General features: G+C 46.4%; 1 protein-coding gene across 4 annotated transcripts in view; it reads left to right on the forward strand.

The window, feature by feature from the left end:
* The first annotated feature begins 1656 nt into the window (after nucleotides 1-1656).
* The window catches only part of smoc2 (SPARC related modular calcium binding 2), a 29834-nt gene continuing 9444 nt past the window's right edge, over nucleotides 1657-22046 (forward strand). The window contains exons 1-8 of one of the 4 annotated variants that reach the window (XM_084075704.1): nucleotides 1657-2357; nucleotides 8692-8854; nucleotides 11648-11754; nucleotides 12774-12873; nucleotides 14067-14111; nucleotides 17220-17303; nucleotides 17872-17946; nucleotides 20716-20901. In XM_084075704.1, coding sequence (XP_083931830.1) covers nucleotides 2289-2357; nucleotides 8692-8854; nucleotides 11648-11754; nucleotides 12774-12873; nucleotides 14067-14111; nucleotides 17220-17303; nucleotides 17872-17946; nucleotides 20716-20901 — 829 coding nt within the window. In that variant the 5' untranslated portion in view covers nucleotides 1657-2288. Of the gene's footprint in view, nucleotides 2358-8691; nucleotides 8855-11647; nucleotides 11755-12773; nucleotides 12874-14066; nucleotides 14112-17219; nucleotides 17304-17871; nucleotides 17947-20715; nucleotides 20903-22046 lie in introns of all 4 variants that reach the window. The other 3 variants (XM_084075706.1, XM_084075705.1, XM_084075707.1) reach the window with 3 other exon arrangements.

The following is a 22046-nucleotide window of genomic DNA, read 5'->3' on the forward strand; positions in this document are numbered from 1 at the left end:
AACAATAATTAAAACATTTGGAAGCAAGCCCAAATAAGCAACTACACTTCAGAAACAAGCACCAAAAAAAAACGCAAGCCGCAACAACCAATATATTTACAAGCAACTTAACAGAAAAACAAGCCCAAACTCGCTTATAAAAACCAGACATGGCAACACTACTTTTCGCCAGCAGCATTGTGGGATCGCGGCGGGTACCGAGTGTTTAAGAAGAAGAACCACAGTCTATGAGAAGAACCCACCCTATCCTACCATTTATTTACATATGACGTGTCAGAAGAGGCCCAAAATGCGGGTTACCCGGCTGGTAGATGTTACAAAGAAGTAGAGGAGAAGAGACATCAGGTTCCCAGGTTTTCCATCAGAGATTCGGTTTATTCATCATCAAGTACAACAGCATAGAGCCAGGGGCAGAAGCCCCTGTCCCACACACAGCCTCACGTCGTGTGACAAGACAACTGTACTCGTAGCAATGAGTAACATTTTAGTTCATCTTTATATCACAATAGCTTCACATTAGGATACAGATAGTTCATGTGAGGTGGGGGTCAATGATCCCCCCACCTGTTTGATCAAGCAGCTGAAGTCCTTTGAACATCGGCAAATGGTACTGTCTCTCTATCTTCCCCTGCTCAAGGTGTGAGCAGGATGGGAAGACAAAGACATTTAAATGACTGTACTTCACAGCTGCATGCAGTTTAGCCATCTATTTTTACTTGCATACTGGTATATTAAATATGACCAGATACGACACATACTTTCGTGGTAAAATATACATATCCCTATCTACTATTATCCTAAATAATATCATAAGGAGACTGTAAATCACTTGAGAACGTTGCTAATAAAAGCAGTGGGTTGAGATGAATACCAAAACGCTCGCCCCAAAACAGTCGCCCGGGGCAAATCCGGCGACCTCGGAATGGTCGCCACCTGGTATTCCTACGTAACCTCAGTAAAACTATGCCTAAACCTAACCTTATTCTTGAATGTAACATCAGTAAACTATGCCTAAACCTAAACCTATTTTATTTCTAACCTTATCCTCAGTAAACAAATACAAGAATACAAGAACCGCTGGGGTTTTGGGGCGAGTCTTTTGGTTACCGTTGTGATTACTTACACATGCCAGTAGATGGGAGTATAGTGGCACAAACAAATAGGCGGCCTGGGACCTGTCATGCGCTCCAACATGTCAAAGCTCTGCATTTAGTTTGTCCATAATGATGTCTATTTCTCCGATCAGCTTGTCGTTTATAATTGGAGAAATTGTGGAGAAATGTGGTTCTTCGTGTGACATCAGTACTGACCTCTGCTGTGCCTAATAAATTACATGATGTATTTATTTTTGTCACAACTCAGATGATGGTCGATATAGATTAGGTTTTATTTTTTGTACCTACCTGACTTTTTTCTTTTTCCACAAAGGTTTTCGTGAGATATAATGTTCATATTCTCTTTCATTTCTAATTTATCCACCTCCAAATATTTTTTTTGTGTTGTTTATTTATTATACAATATATACACATTGTGTGCAAATTGTGCAATCTTCTCTTTCTTTCTTGCTTGCTCTCGCACTATACTCTCGCTCCGCGTCCGTGTGCGCGCGCGTGTGCATGCGCTGAGAAAGGGAGAGTTGAAGCTTTATATGAGATGGACTTCAAGGCTCAAAGCCCAGACTGCGTTTAACTATCATCCCTTCATCATACCCTCTCGAGTCGGTATATGTCTGATGATCACCTTCCATTGCCAAGCGAATTTCATACCCAGGCATTATATTATATAAAAAAGGATGACTTGTTGTGGTCTGGAGAGGGAAGAAAAGAATACCTGTCGTGTTTGCCTTTAGCTACCAGCAGCAGACGTACTCCTTCAAAACGTACACCTACCTACCGGCAAGGAGCTGCCTGCCTGCATCCGATAAGGGATCTAGTCCACAGAATACGAGGAGAGGGAGGGGGTGTGGAGTAAAAGAAGTGGAATTGGAGAGAAGCAGAAAGGGAGAGACATTTAGGGAGGGAAAAGGTCAGGACGCAGGGGGTTTATCGTATTGCCAGAAATAAGAGTTTCTACACAAACGTCTTGGTCGACCAAGGAAGGAGACGAATAGTCCCCAACAAGGCTTTTCCACCACTGGCATTAACGGAATACTCTGGATTTTTATTATTTTTTACTTTTCGACATATTTTAAATACACACACTGTTTTTTTGGGTGAAGCCAAGTCACCATAGTGTGAAGTTTTGGACCGTGCGTAATTTGGGACGTTTTACTGCCAGCCAGCATCAGGATGCGCGTCTACTTGGTCCTTCTCTGCCTCCTGTGCGCAGGGCGCGCTCAGAAGTTCTCCGCTCTGACGGTAGGAGGATGGGCACGAATTTAGTCAGAATGCCCTTTTTTTTTAAAGTCAAAATCTGCACCTAACAGGTTTCAAAGCCAAGATTTGCATTATACTTTTCGTGCGTAATGGCGCTGGTATATGAAACGGAGTGGTTGACTATAATGAAAAAATACACACAAGAGAAAGCATGACCAATTCACATTCATTTGTTTTTTATGTAATTCAGTTCCTGTACTCTGTTATTTTTTGTCAATCCCTCCTTAATGTTTGAGTGTTTATTCTTTCAGCTATAAAATAATAGTTTTTAAGTGATAATAACATATAAGATCCAAGTATATATGTATATATATATATATTCTTTTTAGATATGTAATAGATATTTATATTTTTGTAATGTTTATGTCTCCCTCACCCCCCAAAAAGTTATCTGCTGTATGTCTATAGCTGAGAAAATTCTGGATGGAACGACACAATTCTGTGGCAAAGTTTGTCTTGGCAAACCAAGTTTCTGCTCTCCCTTTGCTGACAGAGCCTCGGTGTGTCTGTCTGAGTCGTATGACAGTTCCAGATGGCAGGGCTGCTGGTTATCTCTGCTGGCCTGTCTTTGTGCCGTTGATGGGCCTGTTAGCAGCATATTCTGGACTGCTTCCACAGCCAGCCTGCTGCCTGCTTACCGGCCTGCCCGTCTCTCTGTCCTGTGCATGTTTGGTTGTGCCAGACAGAAGCCCAGAGGCAAAGTATGCAGTCGTGGGTTCCATCCAATAGCTTTGATGACAATGCACTCTTTAGGGACTAGACTGCTATATCAGCGGGTCTATTGTCTCAAAGTAAATGCTGTTGTTTACAGGAGGAGAGCACAAAGGTCCAGCACTGGCAGCAGCAGTCAGTCAATCAATTTCTACCCAGAGGACCCATGTGTAAGAGAAAGCAGCGTGCATCTTTGAGGCGGATGAAGAGTATTTTATGGCTACAGTCAAGTGCACGTATGGTGCTAAGGGAGGAATGATAGAGTTCTGCAGAGCGGAGGCCGAAGTGGCTGAGGAATGCACACTGTCAGAGGCTTACCCTCGTGATTTAGAGGTTGATGTGACAGCCGCCGCCCCCAGCTCCGTTATTTATGGGCAGTGTGAAGATGCCTTAATATCCAATTGGAAACAAATGGCCATGAGTTGTTAACCTGGGGTTGAGGGGGTCACAGAACCTCTATCCCTGTCGGCACTAAGAATTGTGGAATGTGGGAGGAAGTGTTGCATTGTGCAGGCGCACCTCTGCATTCCCACTCCGATGCACACCCACAGACACGCAGACACACAGACACACGCACGCACACACACGCACACGCACACACACACACACACACACACACACACACACACACACACACACACACACACACACACACACACACACACACACACACACACACTGATACGAGCAGAGATAAATGGGCCTGTGTTTCTGAACTGAAGCTGTCTTAGGATATGACATGGTTTGTGATATCCACACAGCACACAGTGTAAAGGGTGCTGAGATACAGTGGATTCAAATGTGTGTGGGTGTGATGCACAACCCACTATACTGTGGATTTGACTGTAACAATAAGAGATTTATTTCAATGCACACTTCTCTCCTATGTAAATCCAATCTATTAAATAGATTAAAGGAAATACACTTTCATCTATGTCATATGTCATATTGTGCTATTGGAGGTCATTAGGATTTCTAAAATGAGATAACATGCAGAGCACTGCATTTATCCTTCATAGAGGCTTTTGGACTGACTGTTGGCTTTTTGTTTCAATGACACAGGAGAGCATGGGTTATGGTTGTTTTGGAGAAACTGTTTCAATATGTCAGATATTTTGTGCATAGTTGAGGTTGAACAGGCCACTGAAAATATTGGAAACCTGCCTAGGTTGTTCATTAGGCCGAATTTTTCCATGGCTTATGAGAGTCTGGAATTGTTAGCAAAAAAGATGGGGACAATGAGTGCCTCTTGTTCCAACCTGTTTAAAATACACTTTAGCATAATATATGGCCTCTATTGCCGGCGCTTCTTTCATTAAAATTGTGCACCTGCACAGAGAATACTTGTTCATCCTCCCATGACTATCAGTGGCCTTTCACACCACTGTGTCTTTCTTTTAAACATCTTTAACAGCAATTAAACGCGTTTTCCTTTGATTGAGTTAATAGCCTGGTTAAAGGCTGTCACTTTCTTCCCTTTCCACCACGCTGGAAACTAATGATCCCCTTTGCATCCCAGCGTCCACGGAGGAAACTCCCGCCAAGGCCATTTAACACGTTTGCCACGGCTCTCAGCTGGGGCCCCCATTGACCCTTCAAGGCTGTGGTGTGAGGGGCCTCACGGGGTGCTGGAAGAGGGGGCCTCTCAGTCCAGAAGGCCCTTATCGGCCCTCAATGTGCTCTCTGCTGGAGGCTCGCCTCCGCAGCACTCCATTCAGTCCCACAATGCTGCAGAGCCAGGGGGAGGTAATAGGATTTGATTTGTATGCCGGTTGGTCTTGGAAAAGGGAAAAAAAAAACTCTCCCTTACACTCCTTCTGTCTCCCCCTTCTCTTATTCTTTTGCCAACCTCTTATTGTATTATTTCAGCAGATGCATAAAGCATCTTCCGAGAAAGATCAAGCAAGGGATAAGAGAAGGGAGGAACAAAGAGAGAGAACGCAAAATGAGAGAAAGAGGCATTGAAAGAGAGCAGAAAAAGGATTTCTGCCATAAATGGATTTAAGCCACAATATGTGTCCTGTCTTGCGTGGGTTCTTCTTCTCCCTCTATCTGAACAGACAGTAAATCAGCGGCAGAAACTTGCGCTGGATGTATCCAAGGCAGTGGACCATCCATCACTCCATGCCCTGGTTGCTGTGGGTGCACAATTGCGGTGTCAGTGAGATGAGAGTTTAGAATGAGACATCAGGGGAGTGACGGGGCTGTGCCGCAGCCTTGCCAGCCTTGCACATCCATCACTTCAGGCCAAACACACAGAGATGTACAGCGGGACAGCTAGCTGCCATTAGGCGCAAAAAGGGAGGAAGAGGTCCTCAACACACCATTATGGCTAATTTGCACGTTGTCGTAGGCCTGTAACAGCGTCGCTTGCCAGAAATAATGGATCTTCAACCAATCACGCGTTTCAGTTGATGATGTGTTATTTCCGACGGGCAATACAGTCCAATGAAGGCTATTAAAGCCTGTAATATAGGGATTGCGCTGTTCGATGACGGTATCGAGCATAGCCCCTTTAGTGTATTCCTTCCGCCAGGCTAGTATTCCTTTCACTGGGGTATACATCAACCTGCTACGCCTGTGGTAAAGTGCAAGCATGGAATAAATAGCTCTGTATCTGCTGCCATTTGCCCGTCTCTCAGGCAGAATGGGTGGCTGATTTCATGGGTGGCTGATTTCATGGCTAACAGTGATTTGGATGCTTCATTCTTGGAGCTGTGTGGCAAAGAGTGGCGGGCGTTTGGCACTCTGCTGCGTGTTGTACTGTGGACGTCTAGCGGGATGCTGCGCTGCTGAATGGCTGTGTTTGGGTTGTCAGTCTGTTGGCTGGCCGGGACAGAGAGTGATAATAGCGGTGTGGTGTGAGCACTAGGGTGGTCAGTGAGGGTTGCGGCAGTGGCGGGGGATAGAGGCCGACCGCCAAGCGTCATTGGACACACTTACGCATTATCAGAGCTGATCGTGGCCTGGCAGGGCTCTGGTATTCTGCGGAAACAATTTTCTGAGCAGTCCATCATGTCTGCTGGCCTCAAATGGGACGGGGTGAGCTGTGAAAGACTGGGTGAAGGGTGACGAGAGGTCACCAGACTCACCACCGCGGAGGGATGTCCAGACTCGGGTGGGAGGACAGAGGGAGAGTCTGTGTCTGTGGGACACTGTCAGTCAGAACCAGCGATGCGCACAATCCCTGAAGCTGAGAGACGTTGACAAGGAGGGGGATGTTAAACCCCCAGCCCCAACCACCAAGGAGCAGAGAACTGGGCAATGAAATAACAGGTGTTTATATTTGATATTAAATGGATGCTCTTTGAACAGCCCGAATATCCCATTGGGACTCACTCATGACTCCAGGTCTCCAACTCAGGACTGTAAGGATTCTATTTCCCCATCACCTCTCTGTTCAGTGCACCCATTGAAAGATTGGTGGAAAGAAAGAAAGTTGACAACACATCAGTTTCAAAAGCAGCAGCCAAGAGAAGAAAGGTCTCATAATTTTTTTTTTCTTTTCTTTTCTTTTTCTTCTTTTTTTTTAATTCATTCAAACCAAACAGTGGCTTCTCTCTCTTCCGATGTGTTCCAACGGGCCTCTCCTCTCTGATTCCTCCAGGGAAGATTTATGAGTAGGGCTGACAGAGGCCCGACCATACACACGCACACACACGCGCACGCCAGCATGCAGGCACACACACACACACACACACACACACACACACACACACACACACACACACACACACACACACACACACACACACACACACACACACACACACACACACACACACACACACACACACACCCAGGGCGATGCCGTTGTCCCAGCCAACCCCTCTTCCAGGTGCAGCAAGACCCAGGCAGCCATAGAGCCCTGCAGCCCTGCTCCTCTCAATGAATGCAGGGCTGGGGGCTTGGGTTTTGGGTGGTGGGGGGTTATGGGTCTGTTGAAGGGGATGGGGGGAGGCACTACCCATCCCCATCCCATCCCTCACTCCATTTGTAAGATGTCAGACACGGCTAATTTTTTTTATTGGTGATAATCCCGCCCTCTGCATGGATGATATGTCTCTCTTTTCTCTCTGTAGGTAGCCTTGCCCTGTCATTTAATAACTTACAATGGATTTATATGGCCTACCTTTGAAAGGGGGCTTTGATTCTCTGGCCTTTTAGATTTGTGTGTGTGTGTGTGTGTGTGTGTGTGTGTGTGTGTGTGTGTGTGTGTGTGTGTGTGTGTGTGTGTGTGTGTGTGTGTGTGTGTGTGTGTGTGCACGTGCGAGAGAGCGTATACGCACATACATACATACATACATGCAAGCATGTGTGTCTGTCTGTCTGTGAACAGTTGAAAGAAAAGGCATTCACGGCTGTTTTCTTAGACGCAGCATGCATCACTGAAAGCACATGAACAAAGAGGTACAAAACAAGACATGGGAAACTGAAGAAAGAAAATCCATGCATGCAAATATTGTCATTTCTAAAGCACAAAGGAGTGTGAGAGGACAGTTAAGTCTATAGACAAAGTATTCACCGCACGTGCATGAGAGAAAACAGCACCTGTGTGACTTACCGATAGAAAGACTACACAAAACGGGCGGCCTCAATCGGTCGTCTCCTTCTCATCATTCATTACTCATTATTTCAGACAAATGTATGAATCATGCAAACATTATGAAAACCCCACACTCATACTGTAGCAGGACAAACCCCCTGACATCTCGTTTATTCAAGCAGCTATTTCATTCAGCCTTTTCATTCATTGTAGCAGTCACAGCTTGCTGTCCGCCCCCGCCCCCGTGGCGAGGGGCGGGATTCATACCGCGGTGGCAGATACAATGGCGGCATTGACACAGGTGATCCGATGCGTTCAGCCGGGAGTCTGCATCCTTGTTTCTTTTTTTCGTGGTTGAGTAAAACATACTCCAGAGCGATTCCAGGTGAATGCCTACACAGGTGTTGGCACGGACAAAAGGAGGGAGGAAGCATCACTCAAGTCTTATCCTACTCCTCCTCTGCCCCCTCCCTTAACCGGGACAAGACACAGCACGGCACGGCATGGCTCGCTCCCTGACGGACTGACAGTAGCTCTTAAAACCTTATTTATATACCTAACCCCACCTAACCTGAAAATAAATGATTTTCAACTGAAAAAGTGACGAGGGACACGGTTGCACGATGAAGCATAAATGAGGCTTTAGGCTGTTATAACGGCACTGCTCCACCCCAGTGTCTCTGGGTTGTTTATCAGGCCCTCTATAACATATTTATGGGAGGATGTTATGCCGGCTTTAGCACCTCTGATAAAGGGGTCCAGAAAGGAACTGACAATTACTCAATATGAGCTGTAGCAATGGACAGCATGTCCTGTGGCTGACTTTTTGGAATATTAGCCTATGTTTTAAAAAGGCATTTGCCCCTACATGAGCTCCAATCACACCCTGTATTTAGACTTCATAAATCCCTCCAGAATCACACCTGCTGTGGGGGAGATTAAACCGTTTGAGTGCAGAGTTCATTGATTCAGGGAAATGTTTAATTAAACCTGTTTTCTTCCCCCGCTTATCCCCTATGGTTTGTCTTTCTCACTGTTTTTATTTTGTTACTGTTGCAGTTTCTGCGGGTGGATCAGGATAAAGAGTGTAACATGGAATGTACCGGGGGTCCTCGGAAACCCCTGTGTGCCTCAGACGGTAGGACCTTCACATCACGCTGCGAGTTCCTCCGTGCCAAGTGCCGCGACCCCCAGCTGGAGGTCATCCGAGGGCCATGCAAAGGTCAGGTCATGAGTCACGCTTCAGCGCCGCCTGATACTCTCAAATGCGCGGAGGGTTCACAGCAGAAACCTCTGGGTTAAATTCATTTCAGCATAATTGATTCTTTGAGCCCTGGGAGGGTGACTGGGGTTGACACATTTCATAGAGCGAAGAAAGAAACATTTTTGCCATTTGCTTAGGCTCATAATCCTGCACTATAATCCTTTTTACAATTAATACATTTTATTGACAGTGCTCTTTGCTCTTTTTTGTCTTTAATTGTATCAGATATTTGTTTACCATCAGCCATACTTTACTTGTATTTTTCCTCTGCTCAACATTCCTTTTCTTTCCATTCCAACACAGTGCAGCACTCAGGGAGTCCACAACATCCTTATTGATTAGAAATGGTGGCTTATGGCCTCGGGTGAATTCAAATTAATTATGCAGCAGTGCAATGTCAGGGGCACTTGAATGAAACATCTTGACAAGAATTAATGTGCTGATGTTCACCATATATCATACATTCATAGTGGCGTGGAAGCCTGTGTGCATGTGACGAGTGGAGGGTTGGACATGAAAAGCCTTAATGTGACAGAGAGGCAGTAAGGTCAGGCGGCTCACAAACTCCCCCATTGTTGCTAGTGCTGGAAGGAAGAGCCCATACACCCCAACACTGCACCCCCTACCCCTTCCCACCTCCGCCCCACTCACTAACTCTATACCACTACTTCAACGCTCTACAGACTGGAGACAATGCCCCATTCTTAACCATTACAATATTAGATCACTAATAGGGGGAATGAGAGAGAGAGAGAGAGAGCGTTCAGGGCCCACTGAAAGAGAACTCTCATATGATGGAAAAACATTCTGCAATTTTATGCCCATACTGGGTCTCTATGGCAACGTCTCGAAGCTGGACATCTGGATGTGGTGGACAGCGCAGGGAGAGAGAGAATGGAGGATTCCAGCTAGGAAGCTGAAAGGGACAAGAGTCCATGAAAGTCGTATTGAATGCGTCAATAACGTTGGGTCTGGGAGTCTGCCCCAGACGCCCCCGTCCCCCCCGTCCCCGACTCCTCAATTCAGGAAGGCTGTGGGGGCGGGGGTGGGGGGGGTGATAGAGGGGTTTCTCGAGTCGACAGCCGAAATAACCGTGAGGGCCGGGGTTTTGCCTTAAAGCACAGAGATGGGTTTGTGTTTAAGGATGGCGAGGCTGGCACCGCATTTGTTTTCTATCATTGGACTCAGATGATTCAAGTGTCCTGTCATTTTTTCCAGACTGCTTTTTTCTGGTTGCAGCCCCCCTCTGGAGAAGGACGACGCATGGGTTTTCCACTGCGGCTAACATTAGAGCTCCCTGTTTCCCTCCTCTGTGAACATTGAGCGTCTTGCCCTCTCTCTCCACACCAGTGACAATGACACACACACACACACACACACACACACACACACACACACACACACACACACACACACACACACACACACACACACACACACACACACACACACACACACACACACACACGCATGCATACACATTAGACTGAGAGAAACCAGCAATGCATTCCCCGCCTGACTCTAATGGACATTCTACCGCGGGCTAACGCCAGCGACACAGAGCCTCCTCACCAGACTGGCGAATTTTGTCATTTATTTTTAACCTACCATGAGTCATTGTTTTAATTTGATTTGGCCGTGCCAGCCAGACAGGCATAGCATCGCAGCTAAACGTGCCTCTCGAAGTTACCGTCAAGTGTCCCATCGCTGTCCACCATCTCCTGAGAGTTTGCACAGCTGGCTGCGGTGTGGCACAGTGAGACGAAGCGAGCAGATCTGGACAGTGAAGATGATCCATGGCTCTGCCCGGGAGACGCAATGTGAGGAAAGAAAGGGCCTCAGCTATGCAGAGGTGAAAAGTGCCTGACCCACTTTTATAACCTTAGAGAGGACAGAATACGCGAAGACGATAGAGAAGACCGAAGATTAGGAAGAGAGAGGGGAAGGAGAGGAGTGGGGCACAGAGAGGGAGGGAGGGAGAGAGAGAGAGAGAGAGAGGGAGAGGGAGAGAGAGAGAGAGAGAGAGAGAGAGAGAGAGAGAGATGTTGGAGGGGGTGGGGGTGGGGGGGGGGGGGTCAGGTCTCAGCCCAGGCCGTTTTCCCCGTGCATCAGCCCTTTCCTTGGATGAGTGGAATGTTCTCCAGGAGAGTGCGAGCTGCCTAGCACAGTAATGGATTTACCACTTGGCCAGTGGGCTGCACAGTGCGGCCTTGACTGATTTGCTCCTAATAAGACTGGGGTGTTGGTTCTATTCCCAGCCACAGAAGCATCCGCCACTTCCGATCAGTCTTGAATTGTTTCCCTTCTGTCTCTGTCCCTTTCCTGGCTGCCTTTTTTCCCTTTCATTTCTCTGCTCTTTCAAATTCGGCATCTCTGTCTGACCTGAAGTTAGTTAGTTATTAAGTTAGACTTTATTGTTCCCTGTGGGGAAATGTTGTCCATTGCATTTGACCCGTTCTAACTATAACACGCAGTGGGCAGCCACTGAGCAGCGCCCAGGGACTAGCTCCAGCTCTAAGGCCAGTGCCTTGCATGTCTTTTGGTGTGGGAGAAACCCCCAGTGAGGATATCATGCATCCTCTACACATAAAAAGGCCCCGGTCCGGTTTGAACCCAGGACCTTCCTGCTGTGAGGCGACTGCACTAACGTGTCATCCTTCTTTCTTCTTGTTGAGCAATGTAAAAAAATAATTTGGGTTATGCATTAGATTATGAGTTGCTGAGATTTGAGTGATTTGTGCTCCTCCTCAGACACATCCAGATGTGTGGCAGAGAAGAAGTACACAGAGCAGCAGGCCAAGAAGCTCTTCCCTCAGGTCTTTGTGCCTGTATGCAACCCTGATGGAACATACAGTGAGGTAACACAAACACACCATCACTCTTTCTGTTTGGAATAACACTTACACACAACCGTAATACATACATCAAGGTTACATGACATTAATAATGGGGAGTATTTTCTGTCCTCAGGGAAATTATTTTTACAGCTTCACCCAGCTGAAGGCTGCTCAGATGGCGCTTATGAGCGCACAGGTGGAGCTGTTAGGGGTTAAATGTCTTGCTCAGGGACACTTTGACACCGGATGAGCCGGGGGTAGAAGCTCTCTACCCACTAAGCTGGCCGCCCAAGATAAATATTATAATGAAATATATTTATATTATATATATTTCAGATAATGTGTTATATTATTGTCAAACTAGACAGCCTACTTGGGAACCACGTATGTCGGGAACGATGCAAGTTGTGAATGCATGCCCCCCAGCTATGCAGTACCCGTTCGTTGTACCCGTTGTCAGAGTACTCGCTGTACCTGTTGTTAGTATACGTAGTGTGGTACCGGTTACCGCAGTTATAAACGGACACTGGCCTACTCAGGAACGATGCATGTTGGGAATTATACCCCACCCCTTGCTTTATGTAATAATACCTGTTGTACCCGTGCTCAGAGTACCCAGTGCGGTGGTACCCATTAACATGACCAATCTAAATATGGAGATACAGGGATCCCTGATGTCGTCAGAAACTGCTGACGTTGTGGAAATGACGTACACTCCATTCGCATTCACGCAAATGGAGTTCAATTGTGTATGTCACCACTTACTGTATATTGGTGCAGCGACACAAATGTAAACCAAAGCTCCACCAATCCATGAAGCCGGGTTGGCCAATCAGGGAACCCCCCAGAAAAACACCATCAGTGGTCAGACATCAGTGTTTTTGAAGTTCTCGGAAGCCATTGTCCAACCAAACGCCACTCTGCACTGCACATCTCGAGCGCCCGAGTAATGCCCAGGACAAGCAAACAGACAGACACATAGAGATTCTGTGAATTTATAGCGAGATAGATACACTTGTGTTCTGTGCTTTGTCTACCAGGTGCAGTGCCACAGCTACACTGGATACTGCTGGTGTGTTAACCCCAATGGCCGGCCTATCAGTGGCTCAGCAGTGGCCAATAAGAAACCTCGGTGCCAAGGTAGGCACAACCTCGTTAATTGGTATTGGGAAGTATTGATGTCAATAGTAGATCTAGCTTATCATCTCTGTGTCATGTATGATTCATCATAGTCGTTGATAGTTTAATTATTGTTATTCTTTAAAACTGAAAATGTTTATGTATTACAAAACAAATATACACCCAATTCATCATGCTATTATTGTCATTTATATCATAGTAAAGATGGTATATAATATGCACAGCAAAATCCTCATTCATAATTTATCCATTTGTAACTCAGAGAGTGTACAAATGTACACTGACACACCTTAAGTTACAAGTCCACTTGGTTACCTTTGTACATTGTCAGAGTTAATTTAACACAGAGGATTTTACTGGGTGTGTGTGCGTGAACAACATGCTTTATTGAAATTTTGTTGAGCAATGATGATAGAGCAAATTCACGGCAGTGACCGGTCACACATTCCTTTGGATGTTCATTTTTGTGGGGTACATAATCCGTTGCCCTGTGGGAAATTGGTCAGCAAGTGGACCTGGGAGACTGTGTTGCTCAAGGCATTGGGGCTGTGATGTAAATAAGCCCAGTAGAAAATCCCTCTCGCTGAGTTGAGCAACAACGTTTTAACCACTTAAACCCTCTAGACTTATTGAAACGGACCCGAGTTGGCTCTGTACTTGGGCCACTTTTTTTTTCTTCCACACTAAATCTCTTTACCAAACATAGCCGATCTACAAGCCCACAACGCGTCACAGTGTGACGCGTTGTGGGCTTGTAGATTGGCTATGTTTGGCTAATGTCTCCCCAGAATATGGATGCTGGGGTTCAAGTGGTTAAATGGTGAGGAATGCGAGCGTAGAGAGACCGGTGTCTGCCAAACAATCAAATAACCAATGCCACATGTCCAACTCTGTGTAACTGTGAGACTGACTTGGAAGCTGTTGCTATCTAGTTTGCAACAAAAATAGTGGCAGTAGTAGTAGAAATAACTGTTCGCGTATGTAACAGAAAATACAATGCAACAGTGACATATTTGTTTCTGGGGTCCTCTTGCTAACTTTGCTTGTTAGCTATGTTATCTCACAAAAGTGTGCAAGAGCTCTTCCTAAGAGCAGTGCAGTGCAAATTTGAGTAATCTTGTCTAATTAATTATGATGTACATGTGCTGGGGTAAAATGTCCACTAACTGTAACACCTAAACACCACTTTGTAGGATCAAAAACAGAGAGAGCTAGCACAAGGGAACCAGGAAAAGCAGGTGAGCACTTTGAAGAAACAAAAATCTCTTTTGCGTATCTGTCTGCAATACATCTGTGTGTGTGTGTGTGTGTGTGTGTGTGTGTGTGTGTGTGTGTGTGTGTGTGTGTGTGTGTGTGTGTGTGTGTGTGTGTGTGTGTGTGTGTGTGTGTGTGTGTGTGTGTGTGCGAGTGCGCGCCTGTGTGTGTGTGTGTGTGCGTGCGTGGCGGGTTTGTGGGAGTGTGTGTGCATGCACATGTGCGTACATGAAATCGTGCCCAATGCACATGTGTGCGCACACGCATTTGTATGCCTGTCTGTGTTTGCTTGCACCTGTGTTGGTGGTGAATGTGTATGAAGAGCAGTGTGGCTCACCTGTTAAGGCTTGCCGCTCCAATATTTTGTCAATTGAGAGAAAGAGCAGCCCTGGGGCTGATATGAAAAGCAGTCTGTTACTGGATATGATTCAGAGGAGAGAGGCTGCAGCGAGCATTTACACACACACACACACACACACACACACACACACACACACACGCGCGCGCGCGCACGCGCGCGCACACACACACACACACACACACACACACACACACACACACACACACACACACACACACACACACACACACACACACACACACACACACACACACACACACACACACACACACACACTGCTTCTTGTTCGCTGTCTCTTGCCAGAGAAGCTGAAGCCCGTAAGCCTGATTTAGACTTCGTGCTCACAAGATCTACAAAACAAAAATAGCCTATCTACAAGCCCCGGACGATCTACAGGCTCCCAACGCGTTGCGTGCACGGCGCGTTGTCGTGGGCTTGTAGATGTGCTATTTTCAACGCACGTCTACGTCATGTGACGGAGAATAAATTGAGCATCACAGTCAAAGGATACTTCGTTTATCACACACTCTCATTCTCTGACACAAATCTGTCTTTTTTTCACCACATCTCTCTTTCAGCGGAAATTGTTTTCAGATACCAGGAAGCACTAACGTTCCTTCTCTATTCCACACTGTGTCTGTCACTCTCTTTCTCCCCCCACCCCACTGTATCTCAGCCATGGATGAGTGACTGTCCTCTTCTAGCTATACAATCACTAAGCTCTACCGGGGTGCTGGTCCAATAACTGTTTACCATGCCCTCATCTTTTGCAGAGCAGAGTAATTTGGGAGGTTCCGATTGATTCCAGGCCTTGTGTCGTTCTGTGGATCTGAGCATGTGTGTGTGTGTGTGTGTGTGTGTGTGTGTGTGTGTGTGTGTGTGTGTGTGTGTGTGTGTGTGTGTGTGTGTGTGTGTGTGTGTGTGTGTGTGTGTGCTGTGTGTGTGTGTGGTATGTTTGCAACATTTGGGTTATTCCTCTCTGTGTGACATTCATGTCGGCTCCTCCCTCACTGTAAACAAACTCGGGTTTAGAAGTCTGCCTGAACCTTGCCAGCTCGTTACACATAGATCAACTGGGAATGCAACATTTTGTGTCCAAACACTCAAACAGATGGAGAGAGGGAAGGGTGGTGGAAGTAAGAAAGAGAGAGAGAGAGAGAGAGAGGTGGGGGGGTGGGCATGGCAGGGCTTGTGGTTCAATCTGAGCTGCTTGGATAAACAGTGTGGTGAAAAGCAAAATCAACTGTACATGTGTGGTGTCCCAGCAGTCCTGCAAATACAAAGTGATTGCACTGATGCTTTGGTTCAGTAGACATTCTAGCTCTCCTAGGTGTGTCCTTCTGTCAAGTGTACCTATCAGCAGGATAACGGCGCGTCATCGAACACAGAGCTCGTCTCCATGCACAGGCTTTTTCAAGTGTCAGTCTTGATGGATTCACTGGCATTTTGGAAACATTTGTGACTGAAGAATGACATTGCAGCTAAATACTGTGTGACCACAAATAGCATGACGGCTTCCTGGCAGATGTTTAAAGAGGTGTTACAGCCATGTAAAAATGCCACAGGGGCAAAGATTGACCATTAGTGGTATATCATAAATCCAAATCATGAATATCCTTTTTTTAGATGGCATTTCCATGAGTTAAAAAAAGAAATGACACGACCGTCTTCACTGTGAGTCAGTCGCATTGGGTGGGTGTATATGTATTTTCCTACGGAGGTGGTTTGAGCAGATAAATGGCTGGCATCACAAACACGTATTAAGTTAAATTAAATTAGCCCTGGCTTCTTGATGGCGGTTTGCGTTGGAAAGACAAGATATTTTAGTTCAGGGCTACGTTTTAATCCCTGTTTGTGGAACCACTCAGCAGGGTCTCCAGTGACGCCTTGAATAAGTGCATTAAGGGATCTGTGAGCAGACTGTTTGACCCTCACTGAGGTTAACCACACCTGCGGCCGTTGGTTTGTACAGTAACCAGCCCAGGCCCTCCAACCCTCTCTCCCTCTCACCACAAATCAAACAAACAAACAGAGACCAAATAAACACTGACTGTGCCCCAACCCTGCCACTGTTAATTGGTACATCTCAAACATGTGTGCTGCCCTGGATGTTGCATTCCTCAGCCGTCGCACGCCTCCTCTCGTGTCCCGTCCTCATGACACTGTCACTTTATTGACCAGGGGACAGGGAAGAATGACACCTGGCCCTGTCCTCTGTTCATTCAGCTTAACTACTTCAGCTCTATATACTTATTTGCATGACAAATAGAGAAAATAGCTTATCTACAAGCTCACAGTGTGTCATGAGCTTGAAGATCTGTAACTTTTTGCTATTTTCTTCTATTCCGCTATATCTTTGAAAATCTTTGAAAATGTTCACCTATGACATGTCTATAATAGGGACACCAGGAGGTTGAAAGTGGTGAACTAACTCATTCATGTTTTCTTCCATCAGCATATGTAAACCATGTTTTCTTTCTCTCAAGTGAACGTATGGGGATCTATGACCACTATACTTACATTAACCTACTGTGCAGCCACTCCAGACACTGTGATCTTCCCCCTATAGTACCTCTTTCCCTCTCACTGTTTCTTCCTCCTTTAGTCTTCAACCCACCTCCCTCTCTTTCTGACCCAGTCTATCCCACCCCCCAATCCCTCCTGGCCGGGCAATGTGCAAAATCCCACATAGATAAGTTTTCATAAGTCTACCTTACTCTTGTAATTGTAGTCTCCTTGCAAATATTCTCCATTCTAAATGCAGATGAGTCCGCCGGCCTTGTGGTGGAACCACAGCCCGCCGTAGATGAAGAAGGTGAGTGCTTGTCCGAGAGGCCATTCCAGGTTATTATCGCAATGACAGCTGAGAAGATGTTCTTTACCACAATTATGGTTATTAAAGTGATGCAATAGGTATGAGGTGCCACCAAAGTGCCCATAATCACAGTGAAGAACGTCCTCTTACGGGCATTAGGGGTTTTATATAGTGTTTACCAAGCCATAGGCACTGACTGAGAAGTTTTATTCAAAGGAGTGTAAATAAGAGAAAGAAAATTGCGAGACATCGAGAAAAATCATTGGCTACGCCACTGGCAGTATTGCTATAGGATAGCATTATACGCAGCTGCAAAGCATCTTCGACCAATGGGATTGCTCGGCTCAAACTACCTGTTGTATAAATTGCTTATAATTGTTGATTTCAGCATCATATGCTTTTCCACAAGGTAGTTTTTATACCTTCAAATCAGTAGTCACATTTACACACGACATGTATATGTTGCAATCTGTGTGTATTGGAAAACCTATGCCAAGTATTTAGGGTTAGATGTATGAGTGTGTTTTCCCACTGAAACCAATAAAACTGTCTCTGTGATTTCTTTCAGATATGATTTCCCAATACCCCACCCTATGGACAGAGCAAGTCCGTAGCCGACAGAACAACAGAACCAGAGTACAATGTGAGTTTTTTATTTTCTCATTTTTATTCAAACCACTTAAATCCGATACTTCTATGACTGGGGTCCCCCAGGGTTCTATACTTGGCCCCCTCCTTTTTCCCTCTACACCAAATCTCTTTGCCGAATATAGCCGATCTACAAGCTCACAGATCTGCTATTTTTGTTGGATATTCGCCCCCAGAATAGAGAAACTAGGGTTCATGTGGTTAAACAATGGCAGCCGGGAATTCGCTAACCTTAACTAAAAGCACACTCCTTTGTCTTTTTTTTCCTTCTTCTGTGAGCAATCATAGTTTAGTCAGGCCATTCCTGTTTCTTAAGGACAGATGGTGGGTTGTGAAACCAATACATCTTGGTGTTGGCATAACGCAAGGCTTTGAGGATCTGAATCTATCTGCGGTTCTTCACTTTGTAGCAGTGCTGTAATTATCAGCACATGGCACACACTCAGCATCTTCCATTTGTCTGCCTGCTCATCTTAAACGCACGCGCACGCACACGCACACGCACACGCACACGCACACGCACACGCACACACACACACACACACACACACACACACACACACACACACACACACACACACACACACACACACGCACACGCACACGCACACACTGTAAATGCACTCTAATTGCATGGATTGGATCAATTGCCTCTTTCCTCTCGTCACCTCTTCGGGGAAATATATTGCATATACCATAAAACAATGCTATTTTGGAGCCAGTGTTGAGATGAGATAGCGGTGTGTGTGTGTGCATGTGTGTGTGCGCTGTGCATGTGTGCTTGTAAATGTGTGTAAAGCCCATCAACATAATTTATACCCAGTAAAAAAAAAGCCTGCAAAGCACAGTGTTGATGGTTTTGATTACCAGCGCTCTCTGTAGGGTATTGGGGCGAGTTTTTTCGATTAACAACCCCCCTCCCCAACAAAGGGGGCGCTTACAGAGGAACTGGAGCAAAGAGAGCCAGTGGAGAAAGCGGGGACGCATTTCATTTGGGCTCTTTCGTGTGGGCAGGGATCTCTAATGAAAATAAACAAAGAAAAGGGATACCCATAATCCCGCTGTTGCTTCCGAGCCCGGGGGGCGGGTGCCGTGAAAAAAAACGGGGGAGACAGGGGTGATGAAAGCCCCCAGCGGCCCGCCCAGATCAGCTTCGATCTTGGCAGGCGGTGGAGTCTTAAAGCTCAAAGCTCCGCTGGAGAGCCGTGCGGCAGCGTGGAGGCGCGCCGCGGCTCAAAGGGCTCTGATTGGATCCTGGTGAGGGCCTCTCCGGGAGCCATCTTTACTCCACTCTCAGACAATGGTATTCTCTGTACACGAGTGTAAGAGGGAAGAAGGGATCATCAAGCATCATTGTTCCCTGGGAACTTTGAATGTGTAAACATATAGATCCCTGGCACTTTGCACTTAGCCTGTGGTTGTGTGTGTGTGTGTGTGTGTGTGTGTGTGTGTGTGTGTGTGTGTGTGTGTGTGTGTGTGTGTGTGTGTGTGTGTGTGTGTGTGTGTGTGTGTGTGTGTGTGTGTGTGTGCGAGAGAGAGAGAGAGAGAAAAAGAGAGAGAGACAGAGCGTGTGTGTGTGAGAGTGAGGCTGACCACCTCCTTTGTCTTCTCTCTTTCTCTCTCTGTCAGTCACATCAACAGAGGGCAGTTGGGAGTCCAAATATTTACTTAACTTGGGGCATAGGGAGCCATGCTTAGTCATTAGGCCGTTAATGTCCGTAAACAGTGCCACGGGGGGCTGATAAAGCAGTCTACACACACTGTCTCCAGGCACTCCCCCTCCAGACCTCCTTTACAGTAAAATCCTGTGTGTACATTTAACTTTGGAGAGTGTACAAATGGACCATTTCGGATCCATGTGTACACTCTCCCAGTTAAATTAACACTCAGGATTCTCCTCTTGTGTGAACCCCAACCCTTACCGCCTCGTCCTCCAAGACAGTGGTTCTCAAACGTTTTCATGTCAAGGACCCCCAAATGAATATGTACGTATTTGTCAGAATATATTTTGTCCCAGGGACCCCCCCACACAAGATTTTTGTTATTAAAATGTTTCGTAGGATTAAAGTGGTTGAACAGATTTTAATGCTATATTAGTACATTTGGCTGGGAGCCCCCTGGAACCCCCTCAAAAACTTCTAGGGGTCCCCAGACCCCACTTTAAGAACCACTGCTCCAAGAGATGTTGCTGTGGGGTTTGAGGAGCAGGCATATGGGACGGCGGTGGGAAGTCTGTGTGACGATGCAGAGAAATGAATAACTAGGGATCTAGGGGTTTTAGAAATCCAAAATATGTCAGCCAGATCTGCTCAGGGGCGAATCCAAGTGTTCACTCAACAAAATCTTGTGTTCGCTAAGTTTGTGTGTGTGTGTGTGTGTGTGTGTGTGTGTGTGTGTGTGTGTGTGCGTGCGTGCGTGCACATGGGGGGGTAGGTGGGTGGGAGGATGGTTATGTGTGTATCTGCAGAGACATGCAAACCAGACCACCTAAAGTGAATTCTATCTTTGCAGGGCTGACCCACGGTGTGGGAGCATGCATGCATGTGTGAATATGTGTGCATGTGTGTGTGTGTGCTTGCCCACCCACGCACACATGCATGCGTCTATTTAGGCACGCATATGTGGCGTATGTATGTGTCTGCACATGTGGGTAGCATGTGTGTCTACGCGCGCGCGTGTGTGTGTGTGTGTGTGTGTGTGTGTGTAAGTGTACTGTATGTATGCAATTGTACGCATCCACTCACATCCCCCTGTCCCTCTGCAGCGTCCTCATGCGACCAGGAGCAGCAGTCTGCCCAGGAGGAGGCGAGGCAGCACAAGAACGAGGCGGTGTTCGTCCCCGACTGTGCCCACGGAGGGCTCTACAAGCCAGTGCAGTGCCACCCCTCCACTGGTTACTGCTGGTGTGTGCTGGTGGACACAGGCCGGCCCATCCCCGGCACCTCCACCAGGTAAGAGACATTACATCTACTGGAGGGATTCTCAATCTTTATGAATTTCAAGGACCCCCAATTTCATATGCATTAGGCCACGGACCCTCATTTTATTCACTTTTTATTTTATATCTCCCCGATCTACACCGTCAGTGTTTATTCAACTTTGAGAGTGTACAAATGGAACAGGTCCATTTGGTTCCATTTGTACACTCAGAGTTACAGACCTTTTAGAAATGATTTTGATTGTGTTAAAGCGGCAATCCGGAATTTATTTGAATGAATTTAGCTTTATTTTAAGCAATATGTATGGTAGAGTATGTTACTACAATATATAACTAGTACATCTGCAGTGGTTGGAGGTGGTCTCCCTACTCTTCCATTGAAAAATGTCGACCCTGATGTTGGGCAGGACACCTACTGATGGACAAGTAGCACTGCCTGTGTGTCCCAGGTCTGTACGCAAATCCACCAGAAAGTCACATAAACTCACCACAGGATTATACATCAATTTGTTTTATTTTCAAATAATCCAATTAAAAAAGAAATCTGACATCCAACAGCGTACATGGCGGATGCCACAGTGCGACTCGGTGGGAGCGTGAGTGGCAGGGCAAGGGTCATTCAGGCGGGCGGAGTGGGGGGCACTTGTGTGTGTGGGTACAGTTTTATTGAGAGCTGGGTATCAGATTAACACGGCCCCAGGCAGACTGCCAGACAGCGCATTAGCACACATACAGTATGTAAGCGTGGATTTTCCCCCTTCTCTTCCCTTGTGCCGGCCCAGTTCTTGGCCCGGTTGCCCAGCAGCAATCAGGGCTCCGCTGGCTCTCAGAGGGGGGCCATGAAAGCTTCCCTGTGTCCCACGCTCCCTGTCTGTCTGTCTGTCTGTCTGTCTGTCTGTCTGTCTGTCTATCTGTCTGTCTGTATCCCAACCCCTCATTCTTTTCTGCCTTGTATGATTATGCACCCTCCCTTTCCCTCGCTCTTACACAGTAAATTCCGGAGGATTCATTTAACTGGGACCCTTACGGGTTAAATGAACACACTGGATTTTACTGTGTACTCTGTCCGTTGTGTGTGTTAATACCAGCCTTCCTATTCCTGGCTCGATCTTTGGAGCAGTTTGCCTCTGAACATACTTTTAATCCCAGAGATTTAA

This window comes from Gymnoscopelus microlampas, assembly GCF_963454915.1.
Source record: "Gymnoscopelus microlampas genome assembly, chromosome: 13".
NCBI lineage: Eukaryota > Metazoa > Chordata > Actinopteri > Myctophiformes > Myctophidae > Gymnoscopelus > Gymnoscopelus microlampas.